Here is a 17,916-nt window from a genome sequence, read left to right on the forward strand (position 1 = left end):
TATTTGATCAACAAGAATCATTCAAGCTAGACATGATCAATCTTGCTTGTGGAGTGATTCGAATCTCAAACAATGTTCTTGTCTTGAGATATTCGATCAACAAGGTAATCCGAATCTTATTCCCCTTGTATTGATTCCTTGTTGATCGAATATGAATATCTCAAGACAAGAACATTGTTGATCAAATTAATATAAGGGGAATAAGATTCGGATTACCTTGTTGATCGAATATCTCAAGACAAGAACATTGTTTGAGATTCGAATCACTCCACAAGCAAGATTGATCATGTCTAGCTTGAATGATTCTTGTTGATCAAATATCTCAAGACAAGAACACTTGATTGAGATTCGAATCACTCCACAAGCAAGATTGATAATGTCGAGCTTGAATGATTCTACATGCAACATAAACTACATAAAATTGCAAAGAAACTTAGTCATTGGCTAAAGAAGAGCAAAAATGCTTCTTTTACTATATCTTCAAGTCTGCTTACAAATACAACATACATGGCTTTATAGCCTCAAAATGAAACTACTAAAGACATTCCAAGAGTTGTAACATTCATACTTAGTGGCCATTAATTAGTCATTATGTAATTGTAACCTAAAGTAAATAAAAACTCTTAAACTACATTAATGAAATACAATAACTCTAAATTGTAATCCACCCAAAATTTATCACATGAAATTTCATTTTTCTTCAATGTAGCATGAATTGAAATATCTTTTGATGATTTCAACAATATTTTCTACACATCTTCATTGAAGCATATTATATGATTGATGTCTCTTGGTTCATATCACATCTGTAGATTGAACAATCTACGCATCAAATACACCTTGTTCATAGCTGACGGTTTTTCGTACATATTCAACAGCGCCTTCATCAGATCTAACGTTGTCTTCTCCTTGATAATGTTGAACGCCACGTTTCTGGATAGCGTCAACCGGATCATCCCTAAGGCTTGTCGATCCTTGAGCTTCCACTGTTCCGTGGTCATGGTATCCGGCTTCACCCCCAACAGAGGTTCGTGAAGATCTTTCTGGTACAGATAATCTTCAATCTGCATCTTCTAGAAACCGAAATCGGATCCATCGAACTTCTCAATTCCAATCTTTGAACTTTCCATCTTCACAGATCGTGGTGAATTTCGCCTAGCTCTGATAGCAGTTGTTAGGATCGCACAACAACGCACACGCTCGATTTAGATGAACACAAAGAATGGGATAGAGAAAATTGCAAAGAGAACTTTGGCTAAAAGGATTTTTTTATTGATGACTTCAGTATGTACAACAAGAGAGAGTATAGAGAATAGAAATACATCTCAAAGCTCTATCGGACGGGATATATATATAGTTCAATTTACTATATATAGCTTTACCAAATTTAACCGTCTACTATTTACTATATATAGTTTTACCCGATTTAACCATCTACTATATATAGTTATTTACCATATATAGCTTTACCGGATATAGCTTTACCAAATATAGCTTTACCGGATATAACCATTGACCAAGCTATAAATAAGCATCAGCCTCCATAACCTAACATTAATAATGATGAAAATGAAAAAATGTTGGTACCTCCTGCATTAACGTGTGCTCATGCATTGAGGGATGCCCCTATTCCTTCACAATGGTACGAACGTGTACACTACTAGGTAGGAGAACAACTATTATGTTTTACATAATGCTGTCGTGATGGCTACTACTTCTAATGGGTTTTCGACATAGAGAGCTCCTAGAGTATGATTGTCCCACAAAGAAAGGGACCTAGCGGTGTGCAAACCGATTGGTAGGTCCATACTCGCACGTATGAACCGTGTGTAGGAAATGACACATTCAAGATGCCTGTTAGAATAGTACCGTAGGAAAATATTCGCATGTTCTTGCATTATAACCCCGATAGGGGGTCGCTTACTGAGTATTTTTAAAATACTCAAACCTCGTGCTACTACATTTTTTATATAAAAGCAAGGCGCCCCTGTAAGGCTAACGGAGATATCGCAACCCCAAGACCATGACACATGCATAGGATAGATTTGCATTTTCTTTAGTAGTATACATTAGTGTAGATTGAGTTGTATTTTTCCATTTAATAGTATAGGTTAGTTTAAATCGAAAGACATGATGCATTATGTTGTCTCGCAAGACATAAATATAATCGTACCAATATAGTAGTCATAATCAAACATAAAAATAAGTATACGCGTCCACATAGTTCATTCAAATATCATAACATAAATAATAAATAATAAGACATAAATACGACTACAAGGTACATGTTACTCATACTTCAAACAATTGCATCCAACCTAACCTAGGCGTAGCAAGTTCACTTAAAGTTCATACTCAACTTGGTGCACTTAAGCTCATCCTGGCTTATTGTTCATATGTTCAGCTCAACTGAAATCCAATTTCACATATAATATTTCATTCATTGAGAAAATCGAATTTAAAGCCTATTTATGGAGTCGACATAACTTAACTATCCTAAGACCCGCCTTAATCAATACTAAATAGTTGTAAAAAATAGTAGTTATACTAACCATTTCTAGCCTTAATTACATTAGAAATATTTATGGGACGACCTAAAATGGTCAAAATGAGCCGAGAAAAACCTAAGAATTTTTTTTTTTTTTTTTTTCAATTTGACTATAACTTCTTAGCTTAACAAGTCTACTTTACAAGTTCTATGCGAGCAAAGCAAATAGATTTCAAGTATATCTCCCTGACGGCTCAAACTTATTAATGTTTGTTAGAAAAAAAAACATTATTATTTTTAATTTCATAAACGGGTCAAAATGTCAAATTCACTTGGTTTCGGCAGAGATTTGAGGGGATCGGGATTAAATCATAGCCCCCTTCACCACTCAAACCTATTAATGTTTGTTGGAAAACTTTATTATTTTTTAATTTCATAAAACTTGCAATGGTCAAATTGTCAAATTGACCCGTCTTTGGTGGAGATTTAAGGGGATTGGGATTAAATCATAGCCACAAACGTCTTTTGTGGCGAGACTATAAATACGCACAAATTGTTACGTAAAAATCAGATTCATGGATGAATGAAATTGAGATCTCAAATTGAGACGTTTCCCTTATAAATCTGAGCATCATATTTATCATTTCTAAGTTTCAAGCAATTTTTGTGGTAGAATTGCATCCGAGCCATTCAATCAAGTCTTGATCAAGTTCGACGGTGGGGTGACTCAATTTAGAACAAGGTTTCTAAATCTTGGTTCTAGATCTTCGATCGTAAGAGGTAATCTAATTCTAGCCTGGTTGATCTGAATTTTGTACAAGGAGGTGTTAATTACTTTTAGTAAGGGTTCTTGCTCCAACAAAAGCTTGAATCATTGGGCTGAGGATTAGGGTTGCATTATCACCAATCATAATAGATTTTTCACGACTAGAAATTGTCTAATGACCCTTTAGTAGCCTCGTCATAGTAACTTGATTACATCATAAACATGAGAGGAGCGATCTCATACCTGAACCAACTAAGATAAACATGTGAGCTAGCATAATAGCTTCATTGTTGCTAAAGATTAGCTGGCGACTCCTAGTAATCTCATCATAGTACATGATAATGTGAAGAAACACATGTTAGGATCGCACAACAACGCATATACTCATCTATATGAACACAAAAAAATAGGAGAGAGAAAATGCAAAGAGAAATATTGACTAAAAGTTTATATTGATAATTTCAAAATGTACCGAAAGAGAGAATGCAGGTAATGCAGAAAAGTACGTCTTCAAAGCACGGGTAAGTAGTACATATATGGTTTCAGTTTACTATATATATAGTTTTAACCGATATAATCACCTACTATATATAAATATCTGTCATATATTAGGCTCCATATTCCAAACACATATATGAGGTTAGTTGGTGACTCTCGAGCAACTCCATCATAGTAAACTGATAACATGAAAAGGTACATACATAATCATAAACGAGAACATTGATACCATAGGCAATCAAACATGTTCATACCTAAGCCTTATTTAGAAAATCATGTGTCTTGCCGATGAATACACGATGAATACAGTGACAACAGATGCAATTTGACGTGCTCCTTTCCAACTTACAAGTCTTGTAGCGATGATAACGTTATTGCACACAAAAACACGGGTGATGAAGCTAAGAAAGATGACAAAAAAAAAAAAAAAAAAAAAAATGGACAGCAACAAAAGCTTACCATAGATGTATGGTGAGCGATGATAACATAATTGTTTGAAGGGCCGAGGAAAACGAAGTCGTTCATAAATTTAAAGGGGCTACGGACGAATTTGATTTTCGTCTATATATTGACAGTAAGAATTTTTTTTATTAGGCTTCAAAATTTAGACTAGGGGCAAAAAAAGGTTAATGATATTCCCAATAAATAAATATATAACTCAATCATTTGAGGAGCATGTGTACGTCTAGCTCGAATGTGTATCTTTTTCATTTTTTTCTAGTGATGAGACAAATTTCTTTGGTGGCTCTTGGCTTTGGTGAGTTCTCTTAACCAAGCTACCGCCTATGAGTCGCTCGACTGACATCCTGCTTTCAAGAGATTGGAGTCAAATTCTCTTTATAAAACGGTACAAGAGACAACGTGCAAACATATTTTGTAATTATAAAGAGTCTTGCCCCTGCCTATGAGTCGCTCGACTGACATTCTGCTTTCAAGGGACTGGAGTCAAATTCTCTCTATAAAACGATACAAGAGACAACGTGCAAATATATTTTGTAATTGTAAAGAGTTTTGCTACTTCATCTAGGAGTAAAATATGTAGGTCAGTTTTGTTACGTCGAAACCTAAAAACCCTAAACCCTAATTGTCGATAATTCCTTATTTGTCATAAACTAAACTCTAAATCGGGATGGATCTCACTCTTGTTTATTCTTCTGGTCGCAAGTTCAAGGAGCTTTACTTTAAAATAGCTCAAACAAGCAACTCTTTTCAAAAACGAGATTACGAAATTCTTCTAGAATGAACTTTTAGAACCAGGTTTGAAGTTAAGTTAACGAGTTCTTCTTGCTACCACCTCCGATCCATAAGGTATTAAGATATTATCTTCCTTTATGCCGTCGAAGCTAACCATAAAAGATAAGACTCCTAATTTTAGGTAACTCATCTCCTAATCTTCCTCACTATTGTATGAGCTTAACTGCATAACCCTTACGCAATTGAGTCTTTTAAAAAAGATTGATATTGGCACCTTTGTGTTTATAGTAGGGCCGTCAATAAAATATAAGTTTTTCCATTCTCTATTTAGTTGACCTTCTAGACCAAACGGGTACCTCGACATTCTTTGATAGATCTTAAAAGTAGCTATCATCAAAAATAGATCTAAGTTTTTGTCATTCGAAAATAATTAAGAGTACACGAGCTAAATAATTTGAAACAACATTTTCCTCACCTTTATTTTTACGGCTTAATCTATGTTCTTCATTATTTTTAAACTAATATATGTATCATGTCTCGTAAAGACAGATGTAGTAGGGATTGCAAACCAGAATACACAACTTGGTTTTGGAAGAAATGACATTCAAAATTGTAGAGCTGGTCGTCTTTCATATCGAGCCATTGAAGCAATGCGTAAGACTATAATCGGACAACTCCATCATGCTATGTGTGAACAATTCCAAAGAAATGGTAAAATATGGGTCAGAGTTCTCGTGGATCTCCCTATTACTGAGAAACCTATAGGTTGGATTGCTCGTGTGTCCACGGGACAAATCCCATTTGAAATAGTTTCGATGAAAATAACTTGTCACTAAATTTACAATTCAACTTTATCGCTAAGGACATGTTTGTAACTAAACATACTACTACAAGACGGACCATTGTCAAACTGAAGGAGACGATGAACTTGTAATGATATTCAGCAAGGAATGTCCAATAAAACCCAAGAACAATCAGTTGGGTGGCAAATGTTTGCCACAAAGTATATGAAGCTCATGAATTCTGTTCAAGTTAAGCAATTATTGAAATGATCAATGGTGAGCATCATAAGAGAAAAATTAGTTGGTTAGCACATTCACTGTGACCACAATGAACAGTGTTCATACTCGGCTGCTCGAGAAAACGAACCTCCTGGAACCACAGCTGCTGATTTCATCAACGCTGAGAAGATCAAATCCAGCAAGCTCTTTATTAAGCAAGATCCCAACCCCGCATACGGTCGGTCATTAATCCGTCTGAAAAAAGATTAACAAGCAGTCGCAACTTGGTTAGACATGATATTACTAGTCGCCGCACTTCATTGGACTCATGAGTAACATTAAAAAAAGCTAGAAAACGAGTCGAGAAGACAGCATCTGAGAATAGTCATACCGCTTCGAGCCTCTACTGTGGAACAGATATAAGGTCTTGTAGTTCATCAACAATGGTTCTATAGCAGAAAAAGTATTGATCCTAATAGACAGAGGAGTTGCAAGTTTGTTAGGAGTAAACCAACAAAGGCAAATAAACTCATGGTTATACGAGCGCAGCAACGGTTACGTTATCGTGCATATAACGACCTTTTCATGGACAAACAATTTAGAACAATTAGGAGGCTACAGATATAGAACGAGAGAGGCTAGTTTACCAGTGTTTGGACCATTCCAATTCGCTGGGATCTAAATGTAAAAATGGTACTGACAAGATCTAAAGCAGACAAGTCTCCAATAAGGATTCTCTGAATTGTGTTATGAATTGCACAATATGTTCCAGTTCTTCCAATACCTGCACTGAAGAAGTGAAATAACCTCAGATAAAGCGAACGAGCACTGTGTGTCGTACGATGATCGACATAGGCTGTACCTGCAATGCACCACTATTGGGCCGAGATCGGGTGGTAAATGATACAGCCTCTTCAACATTTCACGAACAGCAAGTGTGTCATTAGGAACTCCATGGTCAGGCCATTCTGGGTACTGAATATGTAGAACAGCTACATGTTCTTCTGACTACAAAGCCAATGGAGAGGGAAACGTGACTCGGAGCTTAGTAAAAGCACAAAATAGGTTCAAGACGAGTCGCACGAATAGAATGAAAAGAGCACGTGTGAAAGCAATTCATTAAATGAGCTTAAAGAGCTGGCTCTTTTATAAGTTGAATCAGCTCGAATCAACCAATGGGGAGCTTAAAGAGCACGAAGGATTAAGAATGTTTGTATTAAACTACAAGGCCCCCAGAGCTCTTTCTCAATCTAGTTTTTGAGTGTTTTTACTATTTCCATTTGAGTTTGTCTGCCCAACACACACCTGATTTCTTGAGTTTTGGGAAAAATAACCAAAACTCATGCATAAACCAATGGAACTAATGTTATGTTTCAAAATTTATACGAAGGTGCTTACAAACATTAAGAAATCAGTGGATAAACATTCCATTGGTTTAAGCTTTGAAACAAAGGCCCAACTATGTAAAATTACTCAAAGATATTCTCACCAAGGAGAGGAGATTGGGCGAGTATGATACGGTCTCTTCGACTAAGGAATGCAGCGCAATCTCGAAGGATCAAATTCCTCCTAAGGCGAAAGAACCTGACACTATCAGCATCCCTATATACATAGGAGGGAAAGAGTTGTTTAGAGCCCTCTGTGATCTTGGAGCTAGCATAAACCTTATGCCTCTTTTTGTTTATCAGAAATTAGGCAGAGGAGAAGCTAGGCTCACCACTATCACTTTGCAACTTGCACATAGGTCCACTACCTTTCCTGAAGGGAAATTAGAGTGTATTTCAGTGCGAGTTGACAAGTACTTTTTTCATTTTGGACCATGAGGCTGACATAAATGTACCCACCATCTTAGGAAGATCCTCATAAATGGGAGTTGACTATAGGAGTGAATGGTCAGGAGGTGAAATTCAATGTTTATGATAACCTGAAATACCCCACTGATGTTGAAAATTGTTCTATGATTCGGGTTCTGGGTGAGCTCGTTACGGATAGTTTCGAGCAGAAAATGCAGGAGAAACATACAAAGATATATGCACAATCGGATTCTCTATGAGTGATTGAAGAAGACAGATTTTAGCTAGTAAGTTAAAGTAAGAATAAGACCTGGTTAAAGGATTGCACAGTGAGCTTGAGGATTTAAGTAATGGTTGTATTAGCAATTGGGAACTAACGGGTTAGTTAAGCGTTTATAGGTTTTAGCAAGAGAATGATGAGACTGTAGCATAGGTAAGTTAAGTTAGGAACTAAGATAACACCACAGCAGAAGGATTTGCAGCATCATTAATCTTGATAGAGCGATTTGTGGAAAGAAGAGCCCAATGGAGAGCTATACAAGGTAGAAACAAATTCTCTACCTAAGGTAGTTGGTTTACTGATGGTTAAAATTTTAGGGGAGATTCATGAGGTTTGTATTAGTTAGGGGCATGTTATAATTCAAGTTTGGGGGTTGGAGAACTCATAAAAAAAGAGTTACTAGCTATGACTTCGAGTATAAAGCCTAATATTTGTGAGTGATTTGCTAATGATTTTACGTATTTCTTCCATTAGTTTGTCTTTTTCATCAAGCAATATTAGTAGAATGCTCATAGTTCCTGTTTGAGCATTTTAGTATCTGATCTGATATTCTTATGTACATTATAGATGTGAGATCCCACATTGGTTGAGGAGGAGAACGAGGCATTCTTTATAAGAGTGTTGAAATCTCTCCTCAGTAGACGCGTTTTAAAAACCTTGAGGGAAAGTCCAAATAGGACAATATTTGCTTGCGGTGGGCTTGGGCAATTACAAATGGTATCAGAGCCAGACACTGGGCGATGTGCCAGTTAGGAGGCTGAGCCCCCAAGGGGGATGGACACGAGGTGGTGTGCCAGCAAGGATGCTGGGCCCCGAAGGGGGTGGATAGGGGGGTCCCACGTCGATTGGAGAAGGGAATGAATGCCAACGAGGATGTTGGGCCCCGAAGGGTGTGGATGTGAGATCCCACAGGTTGGGGAGGAGAAAGAAGCATTCTTTATAAGAATGTTGAAATCTCTCCCTAGTAGACGCGTTTTAAAAACCTTGAGGGAAAGCCCAACAAGGACAATATCTACTTACAGTGGGCTTGGGCTAGGATTCAGGATAGCGGAGGAGCATTTCGTGAGCAGATCTTTTTATGGTTCAAAACCTTAGCATTTGGAATTCGTCAAGGGGGACGAATTTCACCAGAAGTAGCACATGTTAAAGCAGCTCACTAAATGAGCTGGCTTTTTTATCAGTTGGTTCCACTCGAATGAAGCAATGGGAAGCTGCCATTGTACCCTTCCTAGTCTATTCAGCCCTGGTTTCAAAAAGGAGGGTACTTATTTCGGTAGTCGTTCAGTTTTTATATATTTATGGGTTTTTCATTCAGTTTATATATATATATATGTTTTCATTTATGAATGGTGTGATATGATCATGATACCACGAGACTCAACCTATCAAAAGGCATCAAGGGATAAGCCATAGAGAACCAAGGAGTAAAGTTGTGCATGCGACTCACGTCCATTGCCAATCAGCCACGTGTATCCACACAATAAGACTCAAAACCCTCCTAAGAAGTTATACCATGCACAACTGCCCTGTCTTGGTAGCTCACGCTTGCTCACCAATGTGTACACACAATATCAACATTGCCAACACATCAATGCACACGTGGGACACTGGGTGCATGCCAACATTTGTGCACAGGATGTTCATGCCAACCTTGAGCACATCACCTGTTGGCCACCCACGACACCTAATCTACTACTCACAAGGCTAGTCGCCTCTCCTTACACGTGCCTCTACCCTGTCTACCGCCCAACTACATGCACACCCTTCAACGGCCCAGAACCTAACCCAAACCAACTTCTTTTGAGAAGTTTCCTTGCTTGTTTCTTTGATTAATTTAGAAATATACTTGATCCTTTTGGAGATATGTTAGATCATGGATTATATTTTGTAAGAGACTTTTATAGCTTTATTTTATTGCATTTTTAGTTTAGGAAGAATTCTCTTAATTGTGTTCACGCATTTCCTTTTGTAAGCCTTGCTTTAGTCTTACATGTTTGAAGCATTCATGTATTGGTTGGTCATCAAACTTGTAGAGTGTTTCATTCTCGAAGTACGAACAAGTTTTTTCTTTGCCTTCGACCATAAGATAACCCTCCTTCCACCTCTCACCTCGAGTCAATTTCAATTTGATATTGTGTTCTATCAGTTTGCGTACTAGAAAGGTCTAAGAGGTTTTTTTCATAGTTTCCTGTGTTGTTTCCACTAGCTTCGTACCATAGAGGAAGTTCGGGAGACGGAGATACACATAATTTTGATGAACCAATCCACGATGGAGGATTGTCGAGAGAGATAGCCCTCTAGAAAGATTATTGATATTGGCAATATAGTTTTAGCGTTATTTTTCCTATATTCAGAATCCTTACACCCGACTCGTCACCCTCTATCTTCAACTTCCTATGCACTTTATTTGCACACACATGCTAATTCTAACCCAGCTTGTCACCTTCAAAATATACCCAACTCACCCTCTAACTACATGACACCCAAAGGCAACATTAGTGTTTATATGTTTCGGTTGACGTATAGAAGTTATATACACGTGCAGAAATAGCATGTAAGAAATTACCTCTTTATGGTTCACTTCCAAATGGCGCAGTATAAGAGAGGAAATGGAAGATTTTATCCATTTGGAGACTACCAATAGATTACCAAAATCTCTACTACCATCTTCAGCTGGAAAGTAATCTCCACACTTCACCGTCTGCACAAATTATTAGAAGTTAGGCATTTGTAGTTATAAATCACAATGATATAAAACAATCAAGAAAGTTAAGCAGGATTGACTATAGTGATAGAATTTGGTAATGGTTGTGATATAAATTAGGAAAATTTGGGAGTCCCTTATTTCTTCTTATAATAAGACAATGATCAGAATATTTAGCCAAGGAACCAAAAGCCAATAGGCTTTTACTCTATCCCGAATGGACCCAACCCTAGCCGTTGTCGTCAAACCTAACTCTAGTCGCCATCATTGCCAAACCCAGTCGCACCACTGCTGGTCCTATTCATTGTCATCTAATTGTCGTAGACCAGTTACCTTTGTCTGTTGTCCTTGTTTGCGATCTCAGCTTCAATATCTGTCCACATTTATGAACTCATTCTTTGTGTAACGCCCCAGATACACCGCCAGCAGATATTGTCCTCTTTGGGCTTTCCCTTTCAGCCTTCCCCTCAAGGCTTTAAAACGCGTCTGCTAAGGGAAGGTTTCCACACCCTTATAAATGGTGGTTTGTTCTCCTCAACCAACGTGGGACATCACAATCCACCCCTCTTCGAGACCCAGCGTCCTCGCTGGCACTCTTTCTTTCCTCCAATCGATGTGGGACTGCCCCCAAATCCACCCCCCTTCGGGGCCCAATGTCCTTACTGGCATACCGCCTCGTGTCTACCCCCCTTCGGGGAACAGCGAGAAGGCTGGCACATTGTCCGGTGTCTGGCTCTGATACCATTTATAACGCCCCAGATCCACCGCCAGCAGATATTGTCCTCTTTGGGCTTTCCCTTTCGGGCTTCTCCTCAAGGCTTTAAAGCGCATCTGCTAAGGGAAGGTTTCTACACTCTTATAAATAGTGGTTGTTCTCCTCCCCAACCAATGTGGGACATCACACTTTGGGTCTAGTTTGCAAAAGCTCTTCTATCTCTCCGATGGGTTAGCTTCAACAGTCGTGTGTCGCCACTGTTCGCTGTCAACACACCTTCTTTCTCAGTTATTGTTTTTATTGTAGTCCATCAGCTCTGCCAGCCGAAGGATTCTTAGCTTCGTTTTTTGCACTTTTTTTTTTTTTTCCATAAGTTATGGTTGAAAGGAGCTGCTATGTTGATAATAAGTACTTTAGCATTTGGAATGAAAATGGTGTATTCTTTGTTCAAGTAGTGAAGAACAAGTTGATTACTCCTCACTCATTACCACATTTCCACTGGTTGGAAGGCTCGCTTGTGGATCTTTTGCTTCTTCTAATGTCTATGAACTTTCTCAAGCAAACTCGAGATTGATAGTGGTACAATTCGTTTGTCAAAACGAAGGTTTTATTCTGGTTGGTTCATAATTGCATTGTTTGCCCACCTTTGGAGGAAGAAAGTTAATTCAATTCCCTGTGAGTTTCTTAAAAAAAAAGTTGGTATATTTTCTAAGAAATGCTAAAAGACTTCCTCAAGAATTATGATGACAACTCCCATGTTTTAAAGGGTTTAGCTAAATCATCTTTAGAGAAAAATTCTTATTCTTTTAGTGTGTGAGGAATGTATCAAAGGACTTGAATGGAAAACAGGGGCTCAAGCACTGTTGAAAAGTTGCATTCTTCTTATTCTCAATGGGTGAAGAAAGACCTAGAAGTGGTGAATTTGAATTTTAGCGAGCTTATGGTTGTTTCTAGGCTATTTACTCACAATAATTGGAAGGAGATTAATGATGTTTTGGAAGAGAACTTTAAGGACTTTGTTTCAATTAATCATTTCATGGAAAACAAGGCTTTACTAAGTTTAAGGGTGGAAACTCATTCGTGTCTTTTGAACATTTGTATATTGAAAAGTGACCTCGTGAAAAGTATAGTCGTCCACATTTTATTGAGGGTTATGTGCGGATGTCCATCAAAAACTTGCCTCTAACCTATTGGGATCGTAGGACGTGTGAAGCTATCGGTTATTACTTCAGTGGTCTTGAGAGTATTTCTTCCCAAACTCCTAATATGTTAAATTGCACTTAGCCTCATTGAAGTAAAAAGAAATGTGTGTAATTTTATTCCCGCTTCCATAGAAATCAAGGGTAAAAATGGGGGAATGTGTTTACTAGATTTGGTGAAGTTACTACCTTAGACCCTCCAAAAATCATTAATGGAGTTCTCTCATTGAAAGACTTCTCCAATTCTATGGACTTGCATCGTTTACATCAAGTTAGGGAAGATAAAGGAATTATGAGCTTGAAGTTGGAGATATTGGTGGGTATTTTCCTCCTCCTGAGCTTCATGTGTCCCTTTTTGACGCATCCATTAAAGCTCTGGAGTCGTCAAGGTCTTTGTATGTTAAAGAAGTTCAAATTGCGACATTGTTGCTTATCCCTTAAACTATACTCGGAGAAGTGGGCTGCTCCTTTCTTTTCAGTCACCCATTGAGGATAATACTATGGATCCTAATCTAGTAGAAGAAAATTGTTCACGTCTATCGGTCTCCTCCATACGACAAGGGGGTAATAAGAACGTATCAACATTAGTTCCATCAAATCTTTCAATCCTTTCTAGAACATTTTTGTTCACGAATGAAATCTTGTGGAGATTAAAATTAACATGTAGTTCATACAAATATTACCTTGTAATTATCAATGAGACGAGTAAGCATCAAGATTGCAGGGCATTTATACTGCAATACCATCTCCCAGAAATCCTCATAAGTGTGTGGTAACGGACCTTGTGTGGCAATAAACTTAGAAAGGCTTTCTGAGGAGGAACTCTGCATATTCAAATAGACAATGGAGAGGAAAGTCAAAAGAGATACTTGTACTGAAATATTATCTAAGTAGAAGCATATCAATTATTGCACTTACGGAAATAAAGCTTGCATTGATATAACCCTTTGCAGAAGGTCTGTAATCCTTACAAGAGTCGAGCACGACTCTAGTCTCGTCAACTGAAATTATTTATACAACATTTCAGCTATCATATTGGACTAACTAATAATGAAAAACTTTTAGTTTTCAAATGGAAGATTCAGTAAAACAAAAGGTTTGAATGGTGTTTGAACTTACAGGGTAATACATCGGTGTAACGATTCTTACTGATGTTGACATTGTCAAGAGCCACAGAGCAATTTTTCTTCATATCCGATGCGGTTATTCTCTGGGCCTGAATCCACAATGAGACAACAGTTCATGAAAATTAGAACATAGAAAAAATTATTCAACAACCGTGCGTGAGAACTAGAAATTTATGTATTTGCAGGCTTAAAAAAATGAGTTGGATATGTTTCATGTTCGAAGCTTATTTGTAACAGTCTAAGTCCACCGCTAGCAGATATTGTCCTTTTTGGGTTTTCCTTTTCGGGCTTCCCCTCAAGGTTTTTGAAACGTGTCTGCTAAGGAAAGGTTTCCACACCCTTATAAAGAATGCTTCGTTCTCCTTTACAACCAATGTGGGATCTCACAATCCACCCCCCTTTGGATTGGAGTCCAGCGTCTTCGCTGGCACTCGCTCCCTTCTCCAATCGATGTGGGACCCTCCAATCCACCCCCCTTCGGAACCCAGCATCCTTAATAGCACACCACCTTGTGTCCACCCCCCTTCAGGGCTCAACCTCCTCGCTGGCACATGGCCTGATGTCTAGCTTTGATACGATTTGTAACAGCCCAAGTCCACCGCTAGCAAATATTGTCCTCTTTGAGTTTTCCCTTTCGAGCTTCCCCTCAAGGTTTTTAAAAGGTATCTACTAGGGAGAGGCTTCCACACCCTTATAAAAAATGTTTCATTCTCCTTCCCAACCGATGTGGGATCTCACAGTCCACCCCCCTTCGGATTGAGGCCCAATGTCCTCGCTAGCACTCATTCCCTTCTCCAATCAATGTGGGACCCCCCGATCCACCACCCACCTTTGGGACCCAGCATCCTTACTAGCACACACCTCGTGTCCACCCCCTTCAGAGCTCAACCTCCTCATTGACACATGGCTTGATGTCTGGCTTTGATACCAGTTGTAACAGCCCAAACCCACCGTTAGCAAATATTGTCCTCTTTAGGTTTTCCCTTTCGAGCTTCCCCTCAAGGTTTTTAAAATGCGTTTGCTAGGGAGAGGTTTCCACACCCTTATAAAGAATGTTCCGTTCTCCTTCCCAACCGATATGGGATCTCACACTATTATTCTCATCCTATGTTACTATATTTCTCTAATTATCATGCTTAAAAAGTATTCTACATGTGTCTAACAAACATTAGATTTGTATTCACTTTGCACAATTAGTGTCTCATATATTTACAGTGCTAACAAATGTTGTCAAACAAGTATTGAAGCATCAGAGTGTCCGACATGGACACATTACCTAAACTAAGTGTACATGCTTCTCAGACAAAATCCAAGACATTGATACACAAAATTGATCAACCCACTCAAACTATCAAATCTATTATCAGAACTAGAACCTCATTTAGACACTTCCAGAGCAAAGTTTTAAGGATTTCATGAGCAAAAAAGTAGAATCACTTACAAAACTCAATAATGCCGTTATCAATTCTAAAACTAGATGAACATATCGATTATTGTCCAACTTCTTAAGAAGATAAACTACAGTAAACAGAAATTAACCACAAACTAGATCAATCTCCATGTATTTCTCAACAGAAGGACAAGAGAAACAAATATAGCATAAAAACGAAAGGCGAACCTGCAATCGGGCGAACTCCTGGTTGATGACATCAGGCATCTGGAGCTTCTCCTTGAAGGCCTCAAGAGCTTCGGAACAAAGCTTAATCTGATGCGGTGTGAGAGCGAGTCTAGGGGGAGAATCGGGGGAGAAAATGAAAGGGTTGGAGGAGGACGAAGAGGAGGATGAAGAGTTACCCGCGGCGGCCATGGGCGACCGGCGACGATGATTCCGGGAACGTGTGGAAGTGAGATTCCCCAGCGGTCTGATTTGGAAGGGAGAAAATGATGGATCGATGAACGGAATTGGAATCTGGTAATGGTTGTGATGAACTGGAACTCGTTGGGAATTTGAATCAATGAGTGCGCTTGCTTTATCATCTCTCCATTTCATCTACTGTGCTTTTTCTGTTTGTTTATGGGAATTTGATATTTAAAAATTCAATCATTCATTCCATTATAAACCTAATGAATTAAATTAAACTAAAGAAAATTTTATGAAAAAATTGATACGCACATATTTGAATGATGCTTAGTGTCACGGTCATGCTCGTCCAAAACGTGTTGCCCATGGCCGCAATCCATGACAAGCCCAACACTTTATGTCTTTTCATATTCTAGTGTTTTTCTTTTCATTTATAGGAAGTACGAGGTTTCACAAATATCATGTCTAGGCCTGTCAGACATCAAATGTCTCACAATGTATTATAGGGGGATACGACTAGTTGTCAACTTATCCCTACCCAAGGTTATATACGGTATGCCATTGTTATTTCTCTCTTGCTTGCTTATATAACGTCTCTTTCAAAAATCTCTATTCCTAAAACCTTCTCTTAAAACCGAGGCCAGAGGCTCGAGCATACGTCGCTTGGTCGTAGGTGACGCAAGAACGAATTGGCTTAGCTCACTTGTCGTTGGAAAGTGAGTGCCGCACAATCGCAAGTCTGCTGCCATCAAAAGTGCGATTGTGACATGTAGGTGGCACGATGATAGTGTCATCAAATCAACGGGTAGAGCCTGCGTCGACCTTTTATCTAATAAATATATTCCTTCCATAAGTCGACAGTACTTGTTTACTATCGATCTCTCGCCCATATTTAATCTTGGATAGAATTTACCGCCAGATTGAGACTACATTCCCAAATAACCAAACACTCAATGACAGCTCCTCTAACATTCTAATGAGTCTAGAAATTAAATTTCATAATTTTTCAACTAATTAATTTTTTTAATGAATTTTTAAACCTTAAAGAATACAAAATTAGAAAAAATAGTTAGAGTGGTTAAAAAAAATATATATATTAATAATTTAAAAAATATATATTTATATCCAAAATGCAAGAATATTTTTATTATTTTAGCTTTATTCTTTTATTATTTATTAATAATAATTAAATTTTTAATTAATTTCAAGGTATAATTAAATATTTAAAAATAAATAAATAAATAGATTATTAATAAACAGGTGGGTCTAAAAAATGTCTCGACCCACTCGACACACAACCACTCATGTAAATATAAATTATACAGTAAAATTAATATAATTATTTTTAATGACGAAAATGATAAATAAAATTTAAATTTAACCGAACAATTATTTCCTCGATGTATGATGTAACATATTCAAATAATGATCATAGGTTAAATTAAAGTATGATTTTTTTAAGTATATATATATAATCATTTCTACTTAATATATGAATTTGGTAAGGTTGATTGGTCTAACCTCCACGACCTAACTTTAACTAATTAATAATTATGAATATTTATGGGTGTCTTTATACGTCTTGGACAAGTAAGACCGGGATATCTGTCATACGTCTTGGACATACATGACCGTGACATCCTCTCCCACTCAATTGGTTAACGTCCCTGTCAACCGACCCGAATAAGCAAGACTAAGACATCTGTCATGCGCCCATAAGCAACATGCTTTGGATAAGTATGATCGTGACATTTGATTAAATCTAAATCATGTGACAATTTTAACTTCAATATTAATTATTGGAGCAATAAAATAAAAAAAATAAATAAGAGTTTTTTTACTTTTTATCTTCTACTATTATGTCGTCTTTTTTAGTTCATTGGTGAACGTTTTTCAATTTCGCAGCAAGATTCTACTTGACGAATCGACTTTTAGTGGAAATAAAGTTTATTTTTATCATATTTTTCTTTAATGGAGTAATCTCATTCTCGAACAGGGCGCAAGACTTTTGGAATCGCCTCCACCAATTTTTCTATCATTGTCATGACCTGATTTTTAAGGATTTAAATCTCGAACCATGACGAAAAAAAAAGTGAATAAAAATAAAATACGGTAATCCATCATAAAGACCTAATTTTTCTCTAAGCTCTAGGAAGTTCGGTTCTAATTTTACAGCTAACGGAGCTTCTAGGAAGGTCTCGAAGTTCCAAAGAGTTCTTTTATCCATCATAAAGACATAAACTCACTCTGGGTCGGGAGGATGTTCACTCATTTCTGGCATCACAAATCTACTAAACAAGATATCTTAGCTCGGGATGAACTATATTTAGTGTTCTTTTGACATATTTAG

The 17,916-nt window shown here is 37.6% G+C and overlaps 1 protein-coding gene across 1 annotated transcript; it reads right to left on the bottom strand.

Annotated features, from left to right (window-relative positions):
- Positions 1-5,864: 5,864 nt before the first annotated feature.
- PTP1 (protein tyrosine phosphatase 1) lies at positions 5,865-15,653 on the bottom strand. Its single transcript, XM_023679520.2, has 9 exons — positions 15,384-15,653; positions 13,758-13,854; positions 13,557-13,639; positions 13,322-13,462; positions 10,587-10,721; positions 6,810-6,955; positions 6,595-6,736; positions 6,339-6,419; positions 5,865-6,202 (listed from the first exon to the last, which is right to left on the bottom strand). Exons 1-8 carry the CDS (start codon positions 15,570-15,572, stop codon positions 6,351-6,353), a joined length of 1,002 nt encoding a protein of 333 aa, XP_023535288.2. The 5' UTR covers positions 15,573-15,653; the 3' UTR covers positions 5,865-6,202; positions 6,339-6,350.
- Positions 15,654-17,916: the final 2,263 nt, after the last annotated feature.

This window comes from Cucurbita pepo, chromosome 6, assembly GCF_057944985.1.
Source record: "Cucurbita pepo subsp. pepo isolate OVF chromosome 6, ASM5794498v1, whole genome shotgun sequence".
Taxonomy (NCBI): domain Eukaryota; kingdom Viridiplantae; phylum Streptophyta; class Magnoliopsida; order Cucurbitales; family Cucurbitaceae; genus Cucurbita; species Cucurbita pepo.